The sequence below is a fragment of the Callorhinus ursinus genome, unplaced genomic scaffold (assembly GCF_003265705.2).
Source record: "Callorhinus ursinus isolate GAN/ISIS: 27379988/994484 unplaced genomic scaffold, GSC_fseal_2.0 scaffold8, whole genome shotgun sequence".
Lineage (NCBI taxonomy): Eukaryota > Metazoa > Chordata > Mammalia > Carnivora > Otariidae > Callorhinus > Callorhinus ursinus.
Genome location: NW_027397070.1, coordinates 29,535,482 through 29,558,947, shown reverse-complemented (window position 1 = coordinate 29,558,947; position 23,466 = coordinate 29,535,482). Strand labels below are relative to the sequence as shown.

The 23,466-nt window shown below is 37.5% G+C and overlaps 1 protein-coding gene across 1 annotated transcript in view; it reads left to right on the top strand.

The window, feature by feature from the left end:
- WDHD1 (WD repeat and HMG-box DNA binding protein 1) overlaps nt 1–13,501 on the top strand; it is a 57,677-nt gene extending 44,176 nt beyond the window's left edge. Inside the window, exons 18-26 of the mRNA XM_025870008.2 lie at nt 475–606; nt 3,332–3,549; nt 3,652–3,764; nt 4,355–4,411; nt 7,474–7,517; nt 7,912–8,079; nt 8,681–8,811; nt 10,554–10,692; nt 12,721–13,501. Of these exons, the coding sequence (XP_025725793.1) occupies nt 475–606; nt 3,332–3,549; nt 3,652–3,764; nt 4,355–4,411; nt 7,474–7,517; nt 7,912–8,079; nt 8,681–8,811; nt 10,554–10,692; nt 12,721–12,921 (1,203 nt within the window). The 3' untranslated portion in view covers nt 12,922–13,501. The remainder of the gene's footprint in view (nt 1–474; nt 607–3,331; nt 3,550–3,651; nt 3,765–4,354; nt 4,412–7,473; nt 7,518–7,911; nt 8,080–8,680; nt 8,812–10,553; nt 10,693–12,720) is intronic.
- The last annotated feature ends 9,965 nt before the right edge of the window (nt 13,502–23,466 follow it).

Genomic DNA, 23,466 nt, shown 5'->3' with positions numbered 1-23,466 from the left:
ACAAATAGCAAACCAGCTCTTAAAAAATAGTTTACCAAGTTCTCTGAGCATTAACTATTGATGGCTAAGAAACTATTTAAAATGCTATATTTCCTTTTTTTTAAGGACAAAAGATGAAGTTAAGCTTTGGTATCACATTAAAATTTGAATTACAAAATAAACTATAGAAAGAGTATTTCAAAAATTTATTCAGAATCTGTTACCTTTTTTTTTTAAGGATTTTATTTATTTATTTGACAGAGAGAGATACAGCGAGAGAGGGAACACAAGCAGGGGGAGTGGGAGAGGGAGAAGCAGGCTTCCCGCGGAGCAAGGAGCCTGATGTGGGGCTCGATCCCAGGACCCTGGGATCATGACCTGAGCTGAAGGCAGACACTTAACGACTGAGCCACCCAGGCGCCCCCAGAATCTATTATCTTAAGATAAATATTTAACACTTGCTGGTAGTTTAAGCAGTTTTTTCCACTTTTGTAGGAACAATTTTGGCGTTCCGTCATGTTTCACAATCACCTTGATTATTTAGCTAAAAATGGTTATGAATATGAAGAAAGCACTAAAAATCAAGCAATAAAAGAACAACAGGAGCTTTTAATGAAAATGCTTGCGGTGAGTAAAATAAATATGCTGGAAAAATTAAAGTTACACTTTTCTATAGATTGGATTTCTTAAAAGTATGTGAATTAGCACCAAGTTCCACAGCATCAAAATCTTTTTTTAATTTTTAAGATTTTAATTCTAGTATAATTTACAGTATTGTATTATTTTCAGGTATTCAATATAGTTATTCAGCAATTCTCTACTTTACTCAGTTCTGTTTCCCAGTTGATGTTGCAATAAAAAAATAAAAATAAAAAAATATTTTTAAAAAAAATAAATAAAATATTTAAGACATTACCTTGTAACTAAGATCATAGGCAGATATGTGTACTTTTTTTTTTATTATGTTAGTCACCATACAGTACTTCATTAGTTTTGATGTAGTGATCCATGATTCATTGTTTGCATATAACACCCAGTGCTCCTTGCAATACATGCCCTCCTTAACACCCATCACCAGGCTAACCCGTCCCTCCTCCTTCCTCCCCTCTAAAACCCTCAGGTTGTTTCCCAGAGTCCATAGTCTCTCATGGTTCATCTCCCCCTTTGATTTCCCCCCCTTCATTTTCCCTTCCTTCTCCTAATGTCCTCCAGCTATTCCTTATGTTCCACAAATGAGTGAAACCATATGATAATTGACTTTCTCTGCTTGACTTATTTCGCTTAGCATAATCCCCTCCAGTTCCATCCATGTCGACGCAAATGGTGGGTATTCATCCTTTCTGATGGCTGAGTCATATTCCATTGTATATATGGACCACATCTTCTTTATCCATTCATCTGTTGAAGGGCATCTTGGCTCCTTCCACAGTTTGGCTATTGTGGACATTGCTGCTATGAACATTGGGGTGCATGTGGCCCTTCTTTTCACTACATCTCTATCTTTGGGGTAAATACCCAGTAGTGCAATTGCTGGGTTGTAGGGTAGCTCTATTTTTAACTTTTCGCGTAAACTCCATACTGTTTTCCAAAGTGGCTGTACCAACTTGCATTCTCCACATCCTCTCCAACATTTGTTGTTTCCTGCTTTGTTAAATTTTTTTTTGCTGGAGGGGAGGTGGGGGAGGATGGGGTAACTGGGTGGTGGGCATGAAGGAGGGCACGTGATGGAATGAACACTGGGTGTTGTATGCAACTGATGAATCACTGAACTACCTCTGAAACTAATAATACACTATATGTTAATTAATTGAAGTTAAATTTAAAAAAAAGAAACCCCCCCCCCCAAAATTTTTTTTGCCATTCTGACTTGTGTAAGGTGGTATCTCAGTGTGGTTTTGATTTGAATTTCCCTGATGGCTAATGATGTTGAATATTTTTTCATGTGTCTGTTAGCCATTCGTATGTCTTCTTTGGAGAAGTGTCTGTTCATGTCTTCTGCCCATTTTTTGACTTGACTATTTGTTTTTTGAGTGTTGAGTTTGAGAAGTTCTTTATGGATCTTGGATACCAGCCCTTTATCTGTTACGTCATTTGCAGATAATCTTCTCCCATTCCATGTGTTGCCTCTTGGTTTTGCTGATTGTTTCCTTTGCTGTGCAGAAGCTTTTTATCTTGATGAAGTCCCAAAAGTTCATTTTTGCTTTTATTTCCCTTGCCTTTGAGATATGTGTACTCTTAACCTCCTTTCATCTATTTCACCCATCTCCCTACTGACATCTTCTGTGGTAACCATCAGTTCCTCTATAGTTAAGAGTCTGGGGTTTTTGGTCTCTTTTTCCTTTGTTTGTTTTGTTTCTTAAATTATATACATGTGAGTGAAATCATATGGTATTTATCTTTCTTTGACTGATTAGAAACTTGAAAAGGACATGCAGATGACTATTTAAAGCTTCTGTGCTGATGCATCAAATGTGGGATGTCTAAGTAACAAAATATTCCTTCTACCGTATGAATTAGGAAACCCTTAGTAGTCTTTGAAGTACTAATTTTCCTTACATTGTACTATGAGTTGTCAAATTTCATACCAAAAGAAAAGTAGTCAAGTATTTTCTAAGATGTTAAATGAATGCCCTTTGTTTTGTATTGTTACATATAAAAAATAGAGCAAGAAAAAGGCAGTTGTTACTTTGGAAGTTATACAACTATTTCTGGTAGTTGGAGATCATAGACAATCACACTTAAAAACGAATGGATAAATCTACTCCCCCAAACCCAAACTCACTTAGTAGCATTTGTGTACCAATTCTGGGCAAAGTAATGACAAATCATTTACAATCTATTCCTTCTTTAAACTTGCTGCCCTATTTGGCAAGGGTGGGGTGAGGGTGGGTGGGCAGTGAAACAAGTTTAAGAAAACCACATTTGAATCTTAAAGGAATATCTTACTTCCCTTGCAGTTAATAGCTTGAAATCATAAAACTTATTTCATTGAATCTATTATTGATTGTAAAATGCACCATTATTTAAGCCTAAAAAAATGCTGCAAATTAAACTCTGACCCACCATCAGTTGTGAGATGCTTCCCACTTTCAGAGATGTTAAAATGTATAAAAATATGCATCTTAGAATCAGTGAGATACATTATCTAGAAAACTGTTTCCTCAGTTTTACTACTAGTATCATTCTCTTACTTTTAAAAAGTTTCTCTTGGGTGTTATATGCAACTAATGAATCAAAAACTAATGATGTACTATATGCTGGCTAATTGAACATAATAAATTTAAAAAATTTAAAAAATAAAAATAAAAAGTTTCTCTTGACATGATTTTATTTTTTTTCCATTTTGGGTTAGCTTTCTTGTAAACTGGATCGGGAATTCCGTTGTGTGGAACTAGCTGATTTAATGACTCAAAATGCTGTGAATTTAGCCATTAAATACGCTTCTCGTTCCCGGAGATTAATATTGGCCCAAAAACTTAGTGAACTGGCTGTAGAGAAGGCAGCTGAATTATCAACAATCCAGGTAGAAGAAGAAGAAGAGGAGGATTTTAGAAAAGAGCCGAATGCTGGGTAAGAAATAATCAGCTGCTTAGATTTTTCTTTACCATTCTGAATATTAAATTGGTCTTTGCATAGCTCTTTATTGAATAATATATTGTCTTTTGGTTACAGTAATACTGCTACAGAGTGGAGCCAGCCAAGACTCAGAAACCAAGTTGAAGAAGATGCAGAGGACAGCAGAGAAGCTGATGATAAAGAAGAAAAACCAGAATTACATAAGCATGGCAAGATACTTTTTTTTTTTAAGATTTATTTATTTGAGAGAGAGAGAGCATGTGTGTGAGTGGGGGCAGGGGCAGAGGGAGAGAAGCAGACTGCCTGCTGAGTGAGGAGCCAGACGGGTCTCAGTCTCACAACCCCAAATTTATGACCTGAGCTAAAATCAAGAGTTAGATGCTTAACTGACTGAGCCACCCAGGCATACCATAAGATACATTTTTAAGGCAATTTAAAGATGAGAAATGGGGCGCCTGAGCGGCTCAGTCATTAAGCGTCTGCCTTTGGCTCAGGTCATGATCCCAGGGTCCTGGGATCGAGCCCCACATCGGGCTCCCTGCTCTGCGGGAAGCCTGCTTCTCCCTCTCCCACTCCCCCTGCTTGTGTTCCCTCTTTCGCTGTCTCTCTCTGTCAAATAAATAAAATATTTAAATAAATAAATAAAGATGAGAAATGTTATATTGTGTGGCTTTCCCCATTTTACTTAGCTGAGGAAAATTGAATACTTGTGCTTTGTCAAGACATCTTTGCTGATTGTTGATTATAGAGAGTAACTTTATCTCCCCATTTACATTGTATTATCTTAATTATTTTATAGGACAGAATCTATTTTCCAAAAGTACAAATCCCTCTGATGTGCCAGCTGTTAAGTCAGGTAAGAAATATTTGTGATTTTGTAATATCAAAATTGTGCAAGTTAGTCTTTAAAGTGATATATCTATTCATATACACCCCTTACCCCCACCCCCACCTCCATCCCTCTGCCCTTGGTTTGTTTTTATCAGAAATATTGTTTGTGAAACTGCTAATTTTACAAATATTTATTAAATGTCTGTTGTGTGTCAGGTATTTGACTAGGTGGCAGATACAGAAGTCAAGCAGACATGCATGGTTGATTCCTGCATAAATCTTACATAGTACCAACTGACTTTTTAAGCCATGTATATATATTCCTTTGATTTAAAAAAAAAATGACCTGTAAACACATGTACAGAGTATTATAAGAGCATATAGCAGTGTGCTGTAATCTAGTCAGTGGTAAGGGATTGGTTGGGACCCCAAGGGAGGCCTCATGGAATGTTTAAAGCAGAGACCTGCAGGATGAGTAAGAATCAGCTAGGCTAAGATGGGTGAGAGCAGAAGCAAGGGAACGGTGTGTGACTCGAGCAACAGCATTTGGGAGGACTCTAAGAGTGGTGCAAAGAGCACAGAGGCAGAGAAAAGTGTGGTGCTGAGTGGTTTTGGGGGGATTGGCGGGAGCTAAATCATGCAGATCTGTGTAGGCCACAGTAAGAATTTTGATCTTTATTCTGAGGTTGCTGGGAGGCTGTTGTAGGTTTCAAGCAGAGGCATAGCATGCACACCGGCAGAGGAGGAACGCACATAAGGAGACTACTGAGGCAGTCCAAGTGACATTGAACAGTGGCTTGGACTCGGGTGGTGGTGACTAATAGGAGAAAGAATGAAAAAAATGACGTGTTTCTGAAGAAAATGTAGAGAATATGGAAGTTCAGGGTGTAAAGAATGACTCCGTTTCCTGGCTTGAATATTTGAATGATGGTACCATTTACTGAGTTAGAAAACACTAGGGTGTTTAGATAGGATGATGAACTACTATTAGATATTTGGGTTAGGAACTCAGGAAAGTAGTCTGGGAGGAAGATATAAAGTGAAAATTGTTGGCATAACCATAGCAATTTAAATCATGAGTATGGGTGAGGGAGCATTGGAGGAGGGTATAAAGTGAGAAGAAAAGTGAGCTTAAGGGCTAGAGAATTTAAACATTAGGTCATTAGGTGGAGGAGGAACCATCAAAAGAGAATGAGATGAACAAATAATCCAATCAAGAAATGGGCAGAAGACATGAACAGACATTTTTCCAAAGAAGACATCCAAATGGCCAACAGACACATGAAAAAGTGCTCAACATCGCTTGGCATCAGGGAAATCCAAATCAAAACCTCAATGAGATACCACCTCACACCCGTCAGAATGGCTAAAATTAACAAGTCAGGAAACGACAGATGTTGGCGGGGATGTGGAGAAAGGGGAACCCTCCTACACTGTCGGTGGGAATGCAAGCTGGTGCAACCACTCTGGAAAACAGTATGGAGGTTCCTCAAACAGTTGAAAATAGAGCTACCATACGATCCAGCAATTGCACTACTGGGTATTTACCACAAAGATACAAATGTAGGGATCCGAAGGGGTATGTGCACCCCAATGTTTGTAGCAGCAATGTCCACAATAGCCAAACTGTGGAAAGAGCCAAGATGTCCATCAACAGATGAATGGATAAAGAAGAGGTGGTGTATATACACAATGGAATATTATGCAGCCATCAAAAGGAATGAGATCTTGCCATTTGCAACGACGTGGATGGAACTGGAGGGTGTTATGCTGAGTGAAATAAGTCAATCAGAGAAAGACATGTATCCTATGACCTCACTGATATGAGGAATTCTTAATCTCAGGAAACAAACTGAGGGTTGCTGGAGTGGTGGGGGGGTGGGAGGGATGGGGTGGCTGGGTGATAGACATTGGGGAGGGTATGGGCTATGGTGAGTGCTGTGAATTGTGCAAGACTGTTGAATCACAGATCTGTACTTCTGAAACAAATAATGCAATATATATGTTAAGAAAAAAAAGAAGAAGAAGATAGCAGGAGGGGAAGAATGAAGTGGAGTAAGTCGGAGGGGGAGACGAACCATGAGAGACTGTGGACTCTGAGAAACAAACTGAGGGTTCTAGAGGGGAAGGGGGTGGGTGGATGGGTTAGCCTGGTGATGGGTATTAAAGAGGGCACATTCTGCGTGGAGCACTGGGTGTTATGCACAAACAATGAATCATGGAACACATCAAAAACTAATGATGTATGGTGATTAACATAACAATAAAAAATTATTTAAAAAATGAGATGAGAGGAAGCAGATAGGAATGCGGAATTTCGGAAGTCAAGGGGAGGAGACAATATGAGGAAGAAAGGAACACTCGGCTATATAGAATGCTGTTGAGGGGGTCAAATAAGATGATGACTGAAAACTACCCACCAGATTTGGCCACATGGAGTTTACTGTGTCCTTAGCAAGAGCAGATTCTATAGGGTAGTAGGGCTGGAAGCCATATTATTTGGATGTTGGAATGTATGAACAGTGAGGAACTGGGAATAGCTGTGTAGACAGCTCTTGAATTTGGCTTTATGGGGGAGAGAATTAAAAATGGTGGCTGGAGGGGATGTGGGGTTGAGAGGGTTTGTTTTTGTTTGTTGCAGTTGGGAAACTTGTAGCCAATAAAGTAGGGAAATAGCCAATAAAGAGGGAAAAGATGGTATACATCCAAAGATGGTGTAGCCACTGATAGGACAAGTTTCTTGACAAAGCAGGAGGGGATGGGACCTAGAGCACAAGTAGAGAAATTATTAACCTTAGCTAAAACAAGGCACCATTCTTCCATGGTAATAGGAGAAAAGGATAGATCTATATATATTGGGTTGGTATATTTCATAGTGACAAGTTGGGATAGTTCCCCATTTAAAGCTTTTATTTTGGCTTGGAAATAGGTAGGGGGTCATTCATTATGTAGTTGTTAATAATTTTAAAGTTGCAAAGTACATTTGTTTTTGTATAATACAGATTAAAATATTCCATCTGTTATTACAGAAGTCAGAAGTCTTCTATGTTTTACTACTATTAAGTGAGGGTTTCTTTCTTATGAAAGGTGCAGTTACCTCTTGCAGCCAAGGACGAGTAAACCCCTTCAAGGTAAACTCTTTCCAGTGATACTTAAAATGTGTTTCAATACATTTTTATACAGAGAAATATTTCCAAACCATCAGATGACACTCGCCAGATTTGGAGGCATTAAAGACTGATAAGAAAACAGATGAAAGCAGCACTAGTTCACACTTGGGTTAAGAGTTATATGTTCTACTTATCTTCTAAATACCAATGGTTTTTGAAAGATAGTCCCTCTTTTCCATGGGGATGTGGTATATTTAATATGTGTATCCGTCTAATTTGTATTGTACAAAGTGTATTTAATTCCAAATGTGAGACCACAATATAGACCTAATAGATATTTTAAGGAAAAATGAATCTCTTGGGATTTTTTTTTCTTCTTTAAACATAAAAATGCTAATAGTAGTTTGCTCTTTAGGTGTCAGCCAATTCCAAAGAGCCAGCCACTTCAGTGAATTCAGCCCGTTCAAGTAATATTTTAGACAATATGAACAAATCATCCAAGAAATCTGCACTTAATCGAGCTACAAATAATGAAAAGTCTCCAGTTATAAAGCCTCTAGTTCCAAAGCCAAAGTCCAAGCAGGTACTATTTCAACTACCCACATCAGCAGTAAAGCAGCACATGATCTGTTTGTTTTGTTCACTCTTTTTCAGGTATGAGACAGGAGGCTCCAGTTGTTTATTATTGATTGTCTAGTGAGGGTAGTGGTTCTCATCTGATTTTGCTTCAGAATCACTTTTTGAAATATATATATATTTATACTCAGGGCCCAGGGACTCAGGCACCTATCTGGTTTTTAAAAAAATTTCCCAGATGATTCTGATGCATATCTTTGTTTAATGATGATGCTGTAGTACCTGGCCCCAATCTTGTTCTGTATTCTGATTTTGCCTTCTAGTTTCCTCCCAGATTTGGTATTTCATCCTAGATTTGTCATTAGTACAGTAGATCTTTTATCTTTTCCATTTCATATAATAAAATTCAGCATTTAGAAAATATGGAATTTGTAGTTTTTGGGGGGTTTGTGTCTCTGGTCATGTTTATGTTCAGTTGAGAACCCCAGGGCTTCACGTGTTGGTATAAGAATTCTACATACATTTTTCCACATTTTTCAAAAGTTGATTGTAGTATACAAAATTGTACTACATTTTGTTGGGAGTATTCATTATGTTTGTTTTTACAGGCATCTGCAGCATCCTATTTCCAGAAAAGAACTTCCCAAACTGATAAGACTGAGGATGTGAAAGAAGAACGTCCTAAAAATTCATCATCTGAAACACCGGCTATGTGTCCTCAAAACACTGAAAACCAAAGGTCAGTACACAGACAAATTTATTATTCTTTTTTTTTAAGATTTTTATTTATTTATTATTTGACAGGGAGAGAGAGATAGTGAGAGAGGGAACACAAGCAGGGGCAGAGGGAGAGGGAGAAGCAGGCTTCCCGCTGAGCAGGGAGCCCATTATGGGGCTCGATCCCAGGACCCTGGGATCATGACCTGAGCCAAAGGCAGACGCTTAACGACTGAGCCACCCAAGTGTCCCCAAATTTATTATTCTTAAGATGTAATATCCCAATAAAAGGCATACAGAAACAGCAGTACAGAATTATTCAACTCTCTTGTTCATTATTACAAATAATACATTGACACTGGTAGTAGACATTCTGAACACATAATTTTAGCGAAAGGAAGCCATAAATATTGATTAATGTCTATTTATATTACTTACTAGGGTATGCCCTGATAAATTATATGTGTTTTAAATTGTACATATTTTGGGGCGCCTGGGTGGCTCAGTCAGTTAAGTGCCTACCTTCGCCTCAGGTCACGATCTCGGGGTCCTGGGATCGAGCCCCGCCTCGGGCTCCCTGCTCAGCGGGAAGCCTGCTCCTCCCTCTCCCTCCGCTGCTCCCCTGCTCTCTCTCTTTCTCTCTCTGTCAAATAAATAAATAAAATATTAAAAAAAATAAATTGTACATATTTTATAATTCTTTTTTTATCTTAAAATAGATATAGTTACATGGGAAAAACAGTGAAAAGATAGAAAAAAATGTGTGATAAAGAGTAAATATCTTTCCTGTCCACCCAATTCCCCTCTTCACAGTCACTACAACAAATTTCTTACATAGCCCTCCAGAATTATTTGTGTATGTTCAAACACTTATATTTATCTTTTTTTTTATTTTTACAGAAATGGTAGCTTACACATTATTCTGTACCTTGCTTTTTTTCACTTAGCAGCTTTTGTAGAACATCTCCTATTGCTACATAAAGAATTTCTTTAATCTTTTCACATCCACTGAATGGATATGGCATAATTTATTCAGTTCTCTACTGGTGGACAGAAGGTGGTTGCTAGTGTTTTGCTAATACAAATAGTACCACAATGAGTAACTTTATATGAATGTCCTTTTCCACATATACATATATCTATAAGATGGATTCCTGTATGGTTCAAGTTAATGTGCACCATAATTCCAATAGATATTGCCAAAATTTTCTCCATTGATGTTGTATCATTTTCTGTACGTCCTGCAATGTGAGAGTTCCTGTTTGCCTGTATCCTGTTTGTCTGCCAGTGCAGTATGTTACCACAGCTGTGAGAGCTATGAGAGCAAGGAGGGGATGGGTAAAGATCTTGAGAGAGAGAAAAATTTCAAATAGCTGGTTTGGGCAATGGAAAAAGAACCCACCAAGGATACTTGGAAAACATTTATTGGTCCAGAGGGGCTGAGTGGAATTGGAGACTTTGAGCGCGTCAGTATTCTAAAAAGAGCTAGAAGTGTAGAGTTCATGGTTGTTCCACTTGGAAAATACAAATGTAAGTAAAATCTTTGAATCGACCTTACAAGGGATTTTTCAGTTCATTTTTCCCGTGGTCTCCTGGCAGTTTTAAGTAATGCGTAGTATGAATATTAACAAGTGTAATTAATTGTGTCTCTCTTACTTTATATAGGTATGCAAAGACTAATCGTTAATTGTTAACCTGAAAAATCATAAAGCACATTAAACTGCATCTTAAGTATAAAATATTTTCACATAATTGCTATTTTAGGACAAAGACTGGGTTCCAGATGTGGCTGGAAGAAAACAGAAGTAGTATTTTGTCTGACAATCCTGACTTTTCAGATGAAGCAGACATAATAAAAGAAGGAATGGTTCGATTTAGAGTATTGTCCGCTGAAGAAAGGAAGGTAAGGATGATTTTGTTGAGATTGAGATCTTAGTAAATCCCAGGTTTTAAAAATTCTTACAGAAAATGCCTTTTTCTGTTTTTGGAAATTGCAGATATTCTGGTATAAACTCTTGGCGGAGAGGAAATTAAATAACTGAAATGTCAGCTTTGACTATATGGATGTGTAATAATTATTATTTAGTGCTGATGGTTAAATTTTGGGCAGATTTACTGTTTATATCTGTATTTAAGTTCCTATATAATGTAAGTTAGGAGGATACCCCAAGAAAAAGTACATTACTTCTAAATCAAAAGCAAATTAATAAGTAAAAATGAAATTAATTCACATGTGTGGACTTTAGGGTTCTTGTAAGCAGAATTTTTTAAAATGCTATGTACTTCCACATTGAATACAAAGTGAGAATACTGGGCTGCCTGGCAGGCTCAGTCAGTAGAGCATGTGACTCTTGATCTCAGGGCTGTGAATTTAGGCCCCACTGTGGGTATAGAGCTTACTTTAAAACAAACAAACAGAAAAACCCAGAATGAGAATACTGCTTTTGGGGGGAAAGGTGGTGTTCTGTTACAGCCTTTCATTTGGAAATTAGGACAGGTGGCTGGTACCTATTGCTCCTCATGTAATTTCTGCCATGTGAGGGAGGGCTAGGAGCAGCTTTCTGGTGCAAGGGGAAGGAATGCCAATTAAATCCTCAGATTTCACTTCCCCAGGGATGACAGTATGCAGCACGGGCACCTGGTCAAATAGATACTTTACCTTGATAAACTGGGTTTTAGGAGTAAAGGTATTACAAAATGAGGAAGCTAGAAACTGGTTTAACCACCTCTATCCTCATTAGAATTTCACTGCCAACTTTGTGCTTCTCATTTTTTATAAGAATGAATAAGAGGATAAAAATTCTAAAGACATAGATAAAATGGCATCTGAATGGTCTTATGCAGTAGAAGAGGAAGAGACTTGGTAAAAGTTGTGATTGTGTTTTTGAATACTTAGAAATGTAATCAGAATTGTTAAGGTAAACCTTAAACATTTGCTTAAATCCAGTGTGTTAATGTGAGAAATTCTACAGCTCCAAAGGGTTCCTTTTCTACAGTAAAGAAATGGGAAAGGAAACAAAGTGGAAGTAGGAACTCTTACATATTAAAATAGATTTTAAGAGACAGAGGGAGGGGCGCTTGGGTGGCTTAGTTGGTTAAGCATCTGACTCTTGATCTCTGCTCAGATCTTGATCTCAGGGTTGTGAGTTCAAGCCCTACATCGGGCCCCATGCTAGGTGTGGAGCCTACTTAAAAAATCAGTCAGTAAGAGACAGATGGAAACGACTGAGCTTTGTAAGGTTCTTTGCTTAGTGAATAGAAGCCAGTCCTGAAAGAATATCTGAAATGTCATTCCTGAAATGACAAAGTGATAGGGATGAAAAACAGTACCGATTATCAGGAGTTGGGGCCTGGGTGAGAAGTGTAGGTTTTGGGGGCAACATGAGGGATCCTTGTAGTGATGGAACTGTTTTGTATCTTGAAGGTAGAATCTACTTTGGAATTAAACATACACACACATAGGAGTAGAAGTAAAAAAGAGGATTGTATTGATGTCAGTACCCTGGTTATGATATTACATTAGTTTTGCAAGATGCTACCATTGGGGAAAACTGGGAAACTGGTACACGAGATCCTTCTGTATTTCCTACAACTGCATGTGAATAATCTCAAAAAGTTTCATTTTTAAGAAAGTACCTGCAGTTGTAGTATTTTGCGCTTAATATGGTTAAGTACAAGCAGAGTTTAGGTTAAAATATTAGAGGTAGAATGTAAATTTTTTAACATGCTCTGCAATTAAGTAATAAGAGATTCGTTAACAATGAGGGCCCTTAATGATTAGCTTAACAATTCAAGTGCTAATTATGCTGCCTTTTTTTTTAATACTGCTTTTTATAGATGGGATTGTTACCTGGAAAAGTAAGGAAATCATTTCCTTCCTATTTCTTTGTTATTGCCTAAAAATCTTTTCTCCTCCCATATTTTGACGAAGGCATGGGCTTCCAAGGCCAAAGGAGGAACTACAAGTGATGGAGCTGAAGCAAAGAAGCGAAAACATGTGGTTGATGAAAGTCATGAAACTGAAAACGAGAAAGAAAAAGCAAAGGAGAATCTGAATTTGCCTAAAAAGCAAAAACCTTTAGATCTTTCTACCAATCAGAAACTGTCAGCTTTTGCATTTAAGCAGGAATAGAGTTAAAGTAGAAAAGTAGGTAGTGGATTTTTTTCTCATCATTGATGAACCTGGACTTAAAAAAAAATGTTTAGAAAACTCATTATGTATTTTTAAAAAAGTTTAGTGACAACTATTTGTCTTTCTAAGATAATGTAGTAATTATATTGGTGTAGGGAACAGGGCATGTATAAAAACCATCATCTCTGCGGATTACTCTGCCCCCAAATGGAGGTACATTCAGAAACATTGTGATTAGTCACTGACTTGAAGCTACTGGCATGTCCCAGTGGAAGCCAGTTTGATTTTGTTTCTTACCTTCAAAATCATCAAAGCCAAGGTCTTAAAACCTCTGAGCACTGAAGTACCTTCAAGGGGTTTCCTCGTTTGGTTTATGTCATGTACTGAGAAGTACTATAGAAGTTGTCTTCCAGATTTGTTACCATAGGGACCATGTTTTTTAATATGGACCCGAAACATGTAAATAATTTTGTAGATGAGATTTTTTTCTTTTGTTTGTTTCAGAAATTTCTTCATATATGGCTTTCACTTGTCTGTGTAGTGCCTGGTTTTTAAAAAATAAATGACTTTCACATTTCCATATTTAGCTTGCTGTGGTCTTAACATTGTATTTCCATGAAATGAAAATGTTTCTAGAAAATACAGTTTATACTTACTGCCATAATTTCCACCATTGCCCCCATCCTGCTACACATCATACACATGGAAAAGAAGATTGAAGATACTGTTTTGATACTATTTCAGCCCAGGGCATAATGTGTTTCCTGGTAAGATACTCCGGTTATCATCATCATCAGTACTTTCCTGAACAAGTCTTTGAAGCCTTGATAAGAGAGTAGTTAAAAGTTAGGGAAGGTCTTTAACTCCTCTTTAATTTTGAACAAACAAGATTTAATTATTTCATGCATTTTTGGTTATTATTCTAAGCAGAATTTAATACAAATGCAGCCACTTAATGAGAGCAGAGTACACAGGGGTGGGAATGGAGGGGGGTTGTAGTAAAATAAAATCAGATGGCTCAGAATTGAGGATGGTTTTATATGTTGGAATGAACATAATATGTTGAAAATTCAGATGTGTAGAAGCCAAAGATATTCCTTATCATTATGACTAAGGTTAGGAAGGAATACATTTCTAATTTTTTAATTAGTAGCTGGTATAGAGAGACATTATAGTGCAGTGGTTAGCACAGATTTCAAAGCCAAACAGCCTGGGTCTTGAAGACTCACTGTAGTACCTACCAGCTGAATAAACCTTGGACAGGTTTCTAACCTTTGACCACTCATCTGTAAAATGGGTATAATAATAGTACCTACTTTAGGGTTATGAGAATTAAATGAGATAAAAGCACTTAGTTCCTAGTACATAGTAATGTTTTATATAAATGTCAGCTATTACTGGTTATACTATTGGCTATTTAATGTTGCTTCATCATTTGATTTCATTCTGAATACTATATGAATTTTTATTTTAAGAACCTAAGGTAAAAGTTTATAATACTTTGGAAAACATGTTTGTAGACATGCATTTGTTTTTATTTCCTCAACTTTATTGTACATAGGATGTAATCCTTCAGTGTTATATTACAGTTCCATAGGAACCTGAGAATACTAAGGATTTGCAAAAAAAAAAATGTTTTTAATCCCTTTATTTGCTTGAAGGAACATTTTTGTATTGACTTAGTTTAAATTATAAATCAAAACTTGGAAACCAAGATACATTATCTTTATTCCTTTGCCATATAAGATTAAACCTTTAAAAAGAATTTTTTTTCAGAGAATTGGGACTTAAGGATGGGAAAATGGAAATGAATGAATATATTAACCACCATCATGATATCAATAATATTGCCTATTCTGAGCTTATTATGTGCTGTAGAATATAGCCATTTGCTTAATTTCATTCTCTAGTAGTAAAAATTTCTCAAAGAGGAGGTTATTTTAATACTTGATATTCATCAAAAGATCATCATATGATTATTCCAGAAAGCATGTGAGTGGGCACTGAGTTACGCCTGCCGACTCTGGGGGCTATGGTAATCTCCAGCCCATTGTATCAGCACAGCGCCTTGTGGTGAGCCGCTGTCACTAACATGGAACAGATCCCCATAGGCAAAAAGATGCGACCCATCCATGCAGAAAGTATCTTAATCAGTGACTGGTTGTCTTATGGGTCTTTTTTGTTTTCTCTCTGCTTTATTATAGAAGTATGTAATTTTTCCTCAGGTTTTTATTTTGAAAATTTTCAAACCTACAGAAAATTTCAAGTAGTAGAGTGAACATGTTATACCCTTTATGTACCTTGACTTACTCTTGACATTTTGCAATATATGCTTTATAAATAGGGTTTTTCCCAAGCCATTTGAAATATGCATCAAGACATTTCACCCCTCAGTGCCTCAACATGTGTCCCCTAAGAACAGACATTCTTCTACATAACCACAATATCATTATACCAAAGAAATTTAACAGAAGAATATTATTGCCTCAGATGCATTTCATGTTAAAATTTCCCCCAAAGTATCCTTTAGCCTTCCCCAACCAATCTAGGATCAATCAAGAATCCTACATTGAAAAAATTTTTTAAAAATCCTGCATCATGGGTGCCTGGGTGGCTCAGTTGGTTAAGCGACCCTTCAGCTCAGGTCATGATCCTGGAGTCCTGGGATCGAGTCCCACATCGGGCTCCCTGCTCGACAGGGAGTCTGCTTCTCCCTCTGACCCTCTTCCCTCTCATGCTCTCTATCTCTCATTCTCTCTCTCTCAAATAAATAAATAAAATCTTTAAAAAAAAATCCTGCATTGTGTTTAATTAGAAGTACATAGATTTTTTTTTAGTTAAAGTATAGTTGACATACAGTATTAATTTCAGGTGTATAACAGTGATTCAACATATATATATATATACATTAAAATAGAAGTACATACTTTTTTAAAAAAAGATTTTATTTATTTGAGAGAACACAAGCAGGGGGAGGGGGAGAAGGAGAAGCAGACTCCCTGCTGAGCAGGGAGCCCGACATGCAGCTCAATCCCAGGACCCTAGGATCATGACCTGAGCCGAAGTCGGACACTTAACCAACTGAGCCACGCAGGGGCCCCAGAAGTACATACTTTTTATTTTATTTTATTTTTCGAAGATTTTATTTATTTATTTTCCAGAGAGGGAGAGTACAAGCAGGGGGAGTGGCAGGCAGAGGGAGAAGCAGGCTCCTCGCTGAGCAAGGAGCCCAATGTGGGACTCGATCCCAGGACCCTGAGATCATGACCTGAGCTGAAGGCAGACGCTTAACCATCTGAGCCACGCAGGGTCCCCCAGAAGTACATACTTTTTCATATGGGAAGAATGAGGAAGACTATCACCCCCAATCCTAATATCCAGAGATAACCACTGTTAACATTTTAGTGTATGTCATTAGGCTCTCTTCTGTGCATGTGTTTTCTTTCACATAGGTATGCTGTCCAAATTCATGTTCCCAAAAGGTGTAAAAAAAAAAAAAAATCCAAAACAACTCAAGCCTAAAATTTAAAGTGTCGCCTTTTGTTGGTAGTGGTCCTGTTGTTGATACCAATTTCTACCTTCTCTGGAACTGTATCATAAAGGGCAAAAACTGAAGGAATTGAAAATAAACATAATGGAATCAGAAAGCCAAAAGTTGGTTCTTTGAAAGACAAATTAGGAAAATATCTGGCAAGATTAATCATAATAGAAAAAGGGTGATAAGTTATATTAGGAATGAAAAGGAATGTATTAACTACAAATGGTACGGATTTTTGAAAGAGGCCTATCATGATCAGTTTTATGTGTCAGTTGTCTAGGCCACATTTGCCAGTTATTCAATGAAACACTAACCTATGTATTGCTATGAAGGTATTTTATAGATTGTATTATAATCAGGTGACTTTAAGTGAGATAATCCTAGATATTCTGGGTGGGCCTGATTCAATCATTTGAAAGACTTTAAAGAGCAGAACTGAGGCTTTCCTGAGGGAGAAGAAATTACACCTGTAGACAGCAGTTTCAGCTCAAGCCAGATTTCCTGCCTGCCCTTCTTGGAGGTCTATGCTCTGGATCTAGGGTTTCAGACTTGCCTTCCAGTCTCCACAATTGTGTGAATGAATTCCTTGCAATAAATCTAATATATTTCTCCTACTGGTTCTGTTTCTCTGAACACTGACAAAGGCAGGGCTATTATAAATAACTTTATGACAGTAAACTGGAAAATTTTGATGAGGTAAACAAGTACCTACAAAAGCAGAGCTTAGTAAAAGTGACTCAAGACATTGAAAGACTAAAACTTATACTCTGACCTACAAAACGTTGTTGAAAGACATAGAAGAAGACCTAAAGAAATGCAAAGACACCCTGTATTTATGGACCAGAAGACTTAACATTGCATTATTAAAATGGCAATACTCCCCAAACTGATCTACAGATTCAATGCATTCCTTCTCAAAACGCCAGCTGGCTTTTTTTTTTTTTTTGCAAAAAATGACAAGCTCATCCTAAAATTCATACAGAAATTCAAGGAACCCAGAATAGCCAAAATAGTCTTGAAAAAGAAAAAACAAGTTGGAGGATTCACACTTCACAATTTCAAAACTTACTATGAGGCTATAACAATCAAGACAGTGTGGTCCTGGTGAGAGAATAGACCTATATAGGTCAACGCAATGGAATTGAGAATCTAGAAATAAACTCTCAACATTTACAGTCAATTGATTTTTGACAAGGTTGGTGGAGCAATTCAATGGGGAAAGGGTAGTCTTTTCCACAAATGGTGCCAGGACAACTGGATACATGCAAACACATACATACATTTTTTTAAAAGAATTTGTCAGAGAGCACGCATACAAGCATGGGGAGCGGCAGGTGGAGGGGGACCCCGCTGAGCAAGGAGCCTGATGCAGGACTCGATCCCAGGCACTGAGATCATGACCTGAGCTGAAGGCAGATGCTTAACCAACTGAGCCACCCAAGCATCCCCATACATATTTACTTTAAAAAAAAAATTAACTCCAAATAGATTAAGACCTAAATGTAAGCTAAAAAAATTTTTAGAAGAAAACAAGTGGGGGTGCCCTGCTGGGCAGGAAGCCTGCTTCTCCCTCTCCCACTCCCCCTGCTTGTGTTCCTGCTCTTGCTCTCTTTCTGTGTCAAATAAATAAAAATCTTACAAAAAAAAAAAAGAAAACAAGTTTAAATCTTTGTGACCTTGGATTAAACAATAGTTTCTTAGATATAACATCAGGAACACAAGTAACAAAGAGAAAAAAATATGTGGGTGGGGGGCTGGGTGAAACAGGTGATAGGGATTAAGGAGTGCACTTGTCATGATGAGCACCAGGTGATGTGTACGGAATTGTTGAATCACTATATTATATACCTGAAACTAACATTACACTGTATGTTATTTAACTGGAATTAAAAGAAAAAATTAGATGAAGTCAACATCATCAAAATTTAAAATGTGCTTCAAAAACACCGTCAAGAAAGTGAAAAAAAAAGCCATAGAATGGGAAAATTTTTTTGCAGATAATATCTGCTAAGGAACTTGCATCTAGAATATATAAACAACTCTTAAACCTCAATAAAGGACAACCCAATTTAAAAGTGGTCAGAGGACTTGAACAGACATTTCTCCAAAGACAATATGCAAATGGCCTATAAACACGTGAAAAGGTGCTCAGTATTTAGCCATCAGGAAAATGCAAATCAAAACCACAAAGAGATATCACTTCACATCCACTAAGATGGCTATAACTAAAAAAATGGACAATAACAAGTGTGGGTGAGGAGGATGTAGAGAAATTGGAATCTTCAGATACAGGAATGTAGGAATTGAAAATGGTGGTTTTGTAGTTCCTCAAAAGGTTAAACAGAATTATCATATGACCCAGCATTTCCACAACTAGGTATAAATCCAAGAGTAATGAAAACATATGTACACACAAAAACTTGCACATGAATGTTCAGAGCACCATTATTTATAATAGCCAAAAAGTAAAAACAACCCAAATGTTCAACATGTGATGCATGAATAAACCAAAGGTGGTGTATCCATACAATGGAATGTTTGGCAATAAAAAGAAATGGAGTACTGGTACATGTTACAACATAGATAAAATATGAAAACATGGTAAGTGAAAGAAGCCAGTCACAAAGATCATGTACTCTATGATTCCATTTATATGAAATGTCCAGAATAGGCAAATCTATAGAGACAAAGTTTTGGTGGTTGCCTAAGGGTACAGATTAAGAGGAAAGGGTGAATGACTGCTAATGGGTACAAGGTTTCTTTTTGGCGTGATGAAAATGTTCTGGAATTGGGTGTGACAGTGGTTGCACAACTCTGTGATTTACTAAAAACCACTGAATTTATACCTTAAGTGGGTGACTGTATGGGATGTCTTCTATGAAGTTATTTAAAAAACTGATTTGAAGAAAGGAATATCTGAATAGTCTAAGCAATTTTAAAAACTTAGTCTATATTTAAAATTCTTCTCAAAAAAATATCAGGCTAGATGAATTTATTTTTTTAAGATTTACTTATTTTAGAGAGAGAGAGAGAGTGCATGGGGGCAGGGTAGGGGCAGAGGGAGAGGAAGAATCTCTAGCAGACTCCCTGCTGAGCACAGAGCCTGATTCGATGAGGGGCTCGACCCAGGGTTCTATTCCACAACCCTGAGATCATGACCCTGAGATCACAACCTGAGCCAAAATCAAGAGTCAGAGGCTTAACCGACTGAACCACCAGGTGCCCCAGGCTAGATGAATTTAGAAACAAAGTCTATCAACAGTCAAGTAAAAATTCCAATCTTACCAAATTATTTATAGCAGCTGTCCTAATCATAATATCGAAAACTGGCAAAGTTCTAGAAGGAAAATTATAAACCAAATCTCACTCATGAACATGGATGAAAACTCCTAAGTAAAAATTTTAGTAGGTCAGATCTCACAGTGTGTGAAAAAAAATACAATTTAGTTATCTCATTGACTCAATTCTAAGGATATACCATTGATTTAACATTAGAAAGTTAGTTAATGCTTATTAAAGGACAAAAATTGCATAAAGTCATGTGTCTTGTTTAGAGGGATTTGTGCCATTCTGTTTTTTTCTGTCACTTTGTGGAATTAACTTTGTATGTCAGTGAACCATGTTACCCCAGGACTCATAAGCACACCAAAGTATTTTGATGAGGAGGATAATAAAATAGGCATAGATTTAAACTACTAGAAAACTTATTTAAAAAGGAATGATGCTATTGTTCTTTTAATTATAAATTATATTTCATTTAATAGATCTCTGTCTTCTGTTTTCTCCTAGTATATTTCTCTGTTGGAATTCATGTGTCTCTATTGTAGTTATGGATACGTGTTGATCTCACCAAGAGACCCAGGTTTTCTTTTCTTTTTTCTTAAGATTTTATTTGTTTACTTGACAGAGAAAGACACAGAGAGGGAGCACAAGCAGGGGGAGTGAGAGAGGGAGAAGCAGGCTCCCCGCTAAGCAGGGAGCCCAATGAGGGACTCGATCCCAGAACCCTGGGATCATGACCTGAGCCGAAGGCAGACACTTAACGACTGAGCCACCCAGGCGCGCTGAGACGCAGGATTTCGAGGGCAGGAATCATGGTGGTAGATGGTGGCATAGTAGACACAGTGTAAGCTTTGGAGTCTGATGGGCTTAGGGTTTATATCCTGCCTCTACCTCCTCTACTACTGGAGCTATATGGCTCTGGGAACCACTTAACCTCCCTGACTTTCTTTGCCTCTGGTCCTTCTAACAAAGATGACAATTTTCTGCTTAGACCTCCTTCTGAGTCTCAGAGAACCCGCACAGGCCACATCCCCAGAAGGATAGCCACATATCACTTGCCACTTGACTTCACTTCCCCAGGCCACAGCTGCACTGGAAGTGCACACCTAACCCCAATATTCAGAGGTCCAGTCTCTCTCCCAGAAACTTGGGACTCGGATACAGAAGCAGAATCAGTTAAGCTGAGGAACTGAGCTGCATAAGTATGTAGAAATGAGTGCCATAGCCATAGCAGGGGAAAGCTAAACTTCTGCGGAAGCAGAGAAATGAATGGGCAGGAGAAATCCATCTAGTGAAAGTGGAAAAGTAGGGGAAAAGATGAAAAACAAACAAAAATTGCCATGTCAGTATTATCTCAGCTGCTTTGGGGCTCTGATAACAAAACCCCTCGAGAAAGAAGGTTGAAGAGCTGGCACTTGAATTTTTAGAGTGTGGAGCAGATTAATGGCAAATGAAATGTTTTGCCTAGGGTTGGAACCTACCCCCCACCCCCAAGAGTGTTCCTCGATGAAGACAGCTGGATTGGAATTGATATAGATGGTTTTTCTAAAAAGGGAGGAGTATTCGTGTGGTTCAATGAGATAGAGACTCTTCATGACATCATTTTTCCCTCAAATTAAATGCTATAGCAGCTGATTAAAAATAGTAGCTGGGTATATCTAGAATATATAAAGAACTTTAAACTCAGCATTAAAAACTAAATAAAACATACCGTCCAATTACAAAATGAGCAAAAGACATAAACAGACATTTCACCAAGAGGATATACAGATGGCAAATAAACACATGATAAGATGAACGTTCAGTCTCATTAGCCATTAGAGAAATGCAAATTAAAACTACAATGAGACAACATTACACACATAATCAGAGGAGCTAAAATGAAAAATAGTGACAACACCAAATGCAAGTGAAGATGTAGAGAAACTGGATCACTCATATAGTGCTGGTGGGAATGTAAAATGGTACTACCACTCCAGAAAATAATTTGGCAATTTCTTTCAAAACTAAAATGGACTTACTATGTGACCAGCAAGAGTCCTAAGAGGACTCTTAGGCACTTATCCCAGAGAAATGAAAATTTACTTCACACAGGAATATCTCTGTTCATAGCAGCTTTGTTCTTAATAGCCTCACACTGGAAAATATCCAAATGTCCCTCCATGGCTAAATGGTGAAACAAACGATGGTATATTCATATCATGGTACACTATTCAGCAACAAAAAGGAACAAGATATTGATCCATACAATAGTTTGGATTAATCTCCAGTAAATTATGTTGACTGAAAAAAGCCAGTCTCAAAGGCTATTTTGTTTCTGTTCCACTGTATGATTCCATTTATATAATACTCATAAAATAATATAATTATAGAGTTGGGGCACAGAGTAGTGGTTGCCAGAGTTAAAGATGGGGAGGGGAGGGATATGGCTATAAAGCAAGTCTTGTGGTGATGGTACAGTTGAGTATCTTCATCATGATGATGGTTTCACGAGGCTTTATACATGTTAAAATTGCATAGAGCTACACACACACACACATACACACACACACACCACAAAATCTGCACTAGTAAAATCTGAATAAGTTGAATGGATTGTTCCAATATCAATTTCTTGGTATTCTACTATAGTTGTTTAAGGTGTTAACTTTGGGGGAAGATCGGGAAAAAAAGCTGAGGATATCCTGCAACTGACAATGGAAAACCCTACATGGCATTTGTAGCTAATGGGAGAGAATTTATATTCCTGACTCCCAATAGGGTTATAAGCTCTTTAAGGGCAGACCTATTTTTGTGTATCTTCAAAGCCTGGCACAGTGCCTCTCCTAAACAATGTTTTCGTCATGGACACTAATAAACGATTTTGAGCCCACAACTGGGTAATCTGAATGATCTTTGTCAATACACCAAGAATAATATTCATTATGCCATTTTAAAGTCATGATTAATTTGTAGAAAAATAAAGAGATAGTAAGTAAAAAAAACTTAATTAAGAAAGTTAACAAGAATTTATAATAACAAACCACTTCAAATGAATATTGGCGCACAAACAGTAAGAAAAATAGAAAGGATGCCATCATACATCCTTTTAGCGAAGCAAGAGAGTCCAGGTTTTTGTCACAAAATATTGTGTAGTAATAACATGCTTCCTGTCGAATGAATGACTAACTGGATGAAAATGCCACATTTCCTTTTTGTCCTAAGACATATATAGGTCACTTATTTATTTTTGAGTTTGAGAAAATTCATCGGTAACACCATCATCTGAAAACTCATAATCTGACATTTCATTTATATGATCAATTCCACCATCTTTAAAGTCTAGAGTGCTGCAATCTGTGTCTTCTGATTCATCTAAAAATTTTGAAACATCTCTTCTTGTCAATTCTTTTTCCTTCGCTACTATGGTTGGAGAATGAGAAATTCTGAAATTTCAACTTGTTCTGTGAAATCTTAAAGCAAACTATAAAATAGTTCCTCCAGTCTTCTTTTATTCCTTCTTGAAAACTGATGCAATACTTTGGGGAATGCGGTAAGAAAACTGAAAGATGGGGCGCCTGGGTGGCTCAGTCGTTAAGCGTCTGCCTTCGGCTCGGGTCATGATCCCAGGGTCCTGGGATCAAGCCCCACATCGGGCTCCCTGCTCGGCGGGGGGCCTGCTTCTCCCTCTCCCACTCCCTCTGCTTGTGTTCCTGCTCTCGCTGTGTCTCTCTCTGTCAAATAAA